Source organism: Cucurbita maxima, unplaced genomic scaffold, assembly GCF_002738345.1.
Source record: "Cucurbita maxima cultivar Rimu unplaced genomic scaffold, Cmax_1.0 Cma_Scf00032, whole genome shotgun sequence".
In the NCBI taxonomy this organism is placed as follows: Eukaryota; Viridiplantae; Streptophyta; class Magnoliopsida; order Cucurbitales; family Cucurbitaceae; genus Cucurbita; species Cucurbita maxima.
In genome coordinates, this window is record NW_019272048.1 from 2,006,043 (window position 1) to 2,012,173 (window position 6,131).

General features: G+C 34.3%; 1 protein-coding gene across 1 annotated transcript; it reads right to left on the reverse strand.

Annotated features, from left to right (window-relative positions):
• Window positions 1-782: 782 nt before the first annotated feature.
• On the reverse strand, window positions 783-4,542 carry LOC111467048 (peroxidase 43). Its single transcript, XM_023111830.1, has 4 exons — window positions 4,288-4,542; window positions 3,550-3,732; window positions 3,317-3,479; window positions 783-1,422 (listed from the first exon to the last, which is right to left on the reverse strand). Exons 1-4 carry the CDS (start codon window positions 4,495-4,497, stop codon window positions 995-997), a joined length of 984 nt encoding a protein of 327 aa, XP_022967598.1. The 5' UTR covers window positions 4,498-4,542; the 3' UTR covers window positions 783-994.
• Window positions 4,543-6,131: the final 1,589 nt, after the last annotated feature.

Here is a 6,131-nt window from a genome sequence, read left to right on the forward strand (position 1 = left end):
GAAGTCCTTTGTTTGACATTTGAGGATTCTATTGATATGACTAAGTTTAAGGCATGACTCTAATACCAGACAACGTCATTGAAGGCTATGGAGACGGAAGCCAAAGTAACCCTTATGTTAGAACTTGACATTGCCATTTTTTTTATCTTATTTAAATTCACATTACCTATTTTATGAACATTTAAGTTCATATCACTATTTATAAAATGTTTTCACCGACCACTCCCACATATTGACATGCATGTAATTGCGTCTCTATTTAATTGTATGTATTTTCATTTCTAACTCCGCTAAATCATTTATTGAATATTTTTAAATACTTTTTTCTTAACAATTTTTCAAGTACAAGTCCTCTAGTCAAATGACAGCTTCGGGTGTGGAGATCATGGAACCGTGTTTGCTTCTAAATTATATTTTTCACATTGAATAACGTCTTTTATGAGCTTAGACATACACGTTAGTTTTCCTAGTTCATTATTTTCATGTTTAGACATAATTTGAATTAAGTTTCCGCTAATGAACTCTTAATTAATATTTTTCATCTTTAAACTGATCTTCATTTTCCCTAAAAAAAAACCGCTATAACATGAATGTAGTAACAGTCTAATCATAGGTTAAAAGTAGAGTCGGTGACAATAACCGATTACTATTGTATACATGCTTGAGATATTGGACGATAAGCGTATCGAGATGAATACTAAATCCAAAAATCATATCAAAATAATCCTTAATCAAAATAAGATTATTCAAACCTTAATCAATAATCATTAAAGCATAAACGATATACATATTCAAATCACATTAATGTATGTTTTGTATCACCCATTTCTATGTATAAAGAAACCCAATTGATTAAAAAAAAAACAGAAGATAATACTTACAAAACACATACCAACCTTATCATATCATATATAACTTTTCCCCATTCATATATAAATATATAATCAACATAGCTTATTATATATTATTCCCTTTTCATACCCAAATGAATAATTTACCTTGAGTTAAAAGCAGAACATACCCTTCGAATCTCTCCTTCAGACCCAGTTTTGGTCCCGATCTCGCCCATTCTCACTATCGAGTTGACGAAATCGTCCTGAAATGAGGGACCGAGAATGGGGGCGAGAGGGCTGAAGTAGGAGTCCATAACAGCTCGGGTTGATGGGTCGTCGTTTAGGCGAGCATCGGAGGCGAGGACGGCGAAGCCATTTCTAATGTTTTGAAGAATGTGAATGTCGAACGTGCTGGAGCTTCCACGGTCCATGCCGAGGCGGGTGTTGACGTTGCCATTTCGAGGGCATTGCGACTTTAGCTCCGGCAACAACATCGGATTTATTTTGGGGTCTGATCCGCCACCCGGGAAGAAGTTGTAGAGGCGCCTTGTCATGAAGAAGCATGCCGTGGTTCCAATAGTGTGTGCCGCTATGTGGACAACAGAAAAAAGAGGTCAAAATGCTTTCCAATATAAATTTTCAATTTTGTGTCTAACAGTTTATTATCGATCCTTATCTAATAATTCCTCAGATAATTAAAATCATCTTAAGAGACTAATCATACTCGATATATATAATTATTCATGCCAAACTAAAATTTACTCACATTTACATACACAATTTTTCAAACTATAGACCTATTAATCAAATAAATAACACGAAATTCTAAATTTGTAGGTTTAAACATGTGAAAAAAGACAAAAAGTGAATTAAATAAATGAATTGAATAGTCCGATGGAACTACGAGACGTGTCTCAGTTTTCATTTTATTATATGATATGATATTTATATCGTAAAATAATAATAATAACACACGCTTCATAACAAACAAGACAAATGTTTCAATCTATGTCTCTTAGAGATTCGAGCCATCAAAGATTGAGTCTGACGGGAGGCAATTTTATAAGGATATTTTTAATTTTATCCTAAGTTTAAGCGACATCGACATCTTATGAAACCCGATAAAAAAAAAAAAAAAAAACAAACAAACAAAACATAAACTGACAACCTTATAATATAAGAATGTAGGTAAGCTCAATCCGTGATTGATTTGGATAATCCCATGTGACCCTTTACCACCTATGTCTTTTTCTTTTCATTTAATTTAAATAATATATTAGGGACCTCAAATTTGGCTATCATATTTATTTATTTATTTTTAATTTTATAAATTGAGTGGTTTATAAGAAAAGAAACCAACTTGTTGTCTTTTTCAATCAACATGCCTATAACATCCAATAATTAATTACTTGTAAATATTGGTTTTTTTAAAAAAACTTGGCCAAATAATAATTATTTCTTTTTTTTATCCTTCCATTTTTTAAATATTTTTATTATAATTTATACCTACTCTTCATACAAATTATTAAAGAAAATAGGCATCTTTCTCTAAATAGGGTATAAATTAATTAATAAATCAAATGTTATCGAACAAAAAAAAAATTCAAATGATTATCAAACAAGATCTAAATTTGGACGTTTAGGACGTTTAGGTAAGATGGCTGTATGAAAGAAAAAGCTTGATATCTCAAATGGTTGGACCTAACAAAGCTTCCAAATCATAAATGAAGAAGTAGGTTTTTGTTTTCCCATTTATGTGCTCTCTTCAATGTCTTCACAACCTTACTTTTTTCTTTATCAAAATCTTTTTTATGTGCCAATAATATTAGGTGTGGGATTGTAAAAGGAGAAATAGCGGGTTAAACACATACATCAACAATGGAATAATCTCTAAGTTCATCGTTAACCCTTTAAAATTATCAACTTTATCGTAATTAGGTCATTCTGTAGGGATGTTAAAAAAAACCCGATAACCCAAAAAACTTATTTGGGTTTGATTCAAGCAAATAAAAAATTCATGGGTTTGATCGAGTTTATGGATTTTCCTAAGATTAGCTTATTAGGTTGAATAACCCAAAATAACCCAACTCAAAAAATTTGTACTAGGTCGAGTTGTTTGAGTTGAATAAATTTTCTAACTCGAGAATGAGTCTAAAAATTGTCAAAATTCAACCTAATGCAACCCACGAACATGCCTATCAATCTCTCTGTTCCAAACAATGCTAAAGTCATGAAACAAAATTCTAATAACAAATCTAGACGTATGAACCACTAGAAAGAAACGGGATTTGTCGAGACACAACACAATACGACACGAAGCGATCATTAATCTAATCTTAAAAGTTTTAAATGAATTAAATTTGATACGTCCATGTAATAGAGACTATTAGAGGTAGGAAACTAAATTCATATGTCTTGGCTTTCCAACCACCTTAATATCACCAAACGTGCATGAGAGAGAGAGAAGGGAGAGAGAAATGTACCACTGAGTAAAACCAAGTCCTTGTCTGTCATCCCTTTCTGACCGAATTTGTTCTTCAAAACCTGAATTGAATCACTCACATCCGGCAGCGAATCCGCCAGCGAGACATCCGATACCCTGCCGTCTCTCCGGCCAGTAAGAACCTCGTACTCCGGTCCGTTTGCCTGTAATGACATTACCAAATCACGAACCCTTTCCAACTCAAAAACTTGACCAAATTAGCTCAATTTTTACCATAACAATGGCGTCTCTAGCCGCCATAGCCACGATGTCTGCACAAGAAACCACTCCTGGGCATTGGCTTTCCAATTCTTCCTTGGCTCTCTCTATCACCTCGAATCCCCCCACCCCTTGATGCCCAAAAGCACCCTTTTCCGGGTTCGGTGCCGTGTCGATCAAGATTGAACCGTCGCAACCCTGTTCGTCAAAAGTGAATTTGGATTAAGCTCATCGCTAGTAGATATTGTCATTTTTAAACTTTCCCTTCCAGATTCTTAAAACGCGTTTCTAAGGTAAGATTTCCACATCTGTTTCGTTCTCCTCTCCAATCGTATCTTGTAACGGTCTAAGCCGCCACTAACACATATGGTCTTCTTTGGGTTTTCCCTTTCGGACTTCCCTTCAACGTTTTAAAACCCGTATGTTAGGAAAGGTTTCCACACCCTCATAAAAGAATGTTTCGTTCTCCTCCTCAGTCGATGTGGGGGATCTTGTAATGATCCAAGTCCGCTAATAGCAGATACTATCCTATTTGGGCTTCACCTCAATGTTTTTAAAACGTAAGGAGAGATTTTCACACCCTTATAAAGAACGTTTCGTTCCCCACTGTGGGATTTTGCAACGGCCCAAATCCGCCACTAGAAGATACAGTCCTCTTTAGATACTTCGTTTAAAGAATACTTCGTTTTTCCTCTCAATTGATACAGGATCTCACATTTATCTATTACAAAAAAAACAATAAACTCGAGTTACCTCAACGAAGCAGTCATGAAAATGGAGACGGAGCAACACGGCAGCCATATTGCCATCGTTTCGAACAGCGTCGTTTACAACAGAGCGAACAATGGACTCAGCAGAAGGACAAGATCGAGCATAGAATCCAAATTGGAGCTGAGCTTGAGAAAAGGGTGCAAAGCAACCAAAGAACATAAAAAGATAGAGAAAATTCATAAACTTCGCCATGGATTTGCAGAGAAAACAAAGGTTCTTTAAATAAACAGAGAAGAGAAGGTGACAGATTTGAGAATTTAAAGGCGTTTGAAGATGTGTCATTGTGAGTATTGCATGAGAGAAATTTGTCAATTGGTAAATTACCATATTCTCCTCGCCAGAGCCAACCATTATTATTATTATTATTATTCATTAATTAATTAATTATATCCCCACGTCTTAATTTTTGTTCATACGTTTTAATTAAGCTAATTCCAATTTTAATCATCCAAGAGAGCCCTATGGAAGAACCCTCTGATTACTCGACTTGCCTTCCTCGGACTATTTCTTTTATAGGCAAATGCCATTTCTGTCCTTGTGGTTAAAACGTCTTGTCAAAATTTTTATTTTAGGTTAAATTATAAATTACTCTATAAAATTTAAAATTTACCTTCTAAACTTTCCATTATAAATTTGCGCTTACATCACCTAATCCCACCCTCGATTATTTCGGTTCAAATAAATTTTAAAATTTTTGGATCGAGTTGGTTCACAAGTTCTCCTACAGTTAGTTTAACCCATATAACATCAATTCCAGTTTCTCAACTCTTTGTCCCTGTTTTCTAAAACTTTCTTCTTGAGCTTGGGCTAGAGGCTCGAGAATACGTTGCTTGACCGTAGGCGACGCAAGAATGAATAGATTTAACTCACTTGTTGTTGAGAAGTGAGTGTCGCACAATCTGAACAAAAGCAACTCCAATCAACCCAACCTAGAAAATTTATGATTGAGTTGGGTTGGGCTGGTTTAAAATTTTATCAACCAAAACAATTAAATTGGGTCGGAAAAATGTCCCCACCTGACTTAATCCAACCCCCGAACATCTTACCAATAACTTTCTAACAAATTAGTAGAACTCTAAAATTTAATGACAAACTTTGTTATTAGAATCAGATTTTTTTTATTAACAAGTAAATGGTTGGATGGAAAAGAGGAGATAGAGACATATAAGGAAATAAAAATTTTATATATGAAACTTGTATTGCAAAAAGATTATTTTTTTATTGAAATATTTCCTAATCAAATAATAATGTAAACTACAAGTTAATGTGATGGGGTGTTAAAGTTATATTGTGATCTGATGATATGTGGCTACAAGCATCATGTATAAGGAGGTCTTAAAATTATAATAAATTTAGAGAACGCAAACACATGCAATCATGATTATAGATCTATCGTTTAAAATCATCATAGGGGTGGACTCCAGTTTGGATCAATTAGATGTGTAGTACTTTTCTACACATAATCCACGAGTGTGAGCTCACCAGGAGGTCGCACACCCCCTAAGCCCATCATAGTTGAACTAGTTGGTTGTAACCAGACATGTAAAAGTATAACAAACCCTCAAATATCATGCAAGGCATGATCATCATCATAATGTACGTGTTCATACTTATTATCATAAAGGAGAAGTATCCCTATGTAAATGAACGTACAACATGAGATCCCTATAATTTTCCAATGAAGGATCGTTAATCTTGAATTTCGTCTTGACAGTGAAGAGAGAGTCAATTCATTTCATATGTTTTGTTTACTGGAAAGGAAAAGAGTGAAAGAAAGAATCATCCTTCATCCCTTCAATTCATTAGTTACAAAATGAACCTATTTA

Excerpts from the sequence above, each read along its gene's own strand:
- LOC111467048 (XM_023111830.1), bottom strand. The coding sequence starts at position 4,497 with ATGGCGAAGTTTATGAATTTTCTCTATCTTTTTATGTTCTTTGGTTGC. Across the intron at positions 3,733-4,287 it reads TTCATGACTGCTTCGTTGAG|GGTTGCGACGGTTCAATCTT; the intron begins GTAACTCGAGTT and ends TTTGACGAACAG. Across the intron at positions 3,480-3,549 it reads CTAGAGACGCCATTGTTATG|GCAAACGGACCGGAGTACGA; the intron begins GTAAAAATTGAG and ends ATGTCATTACAG.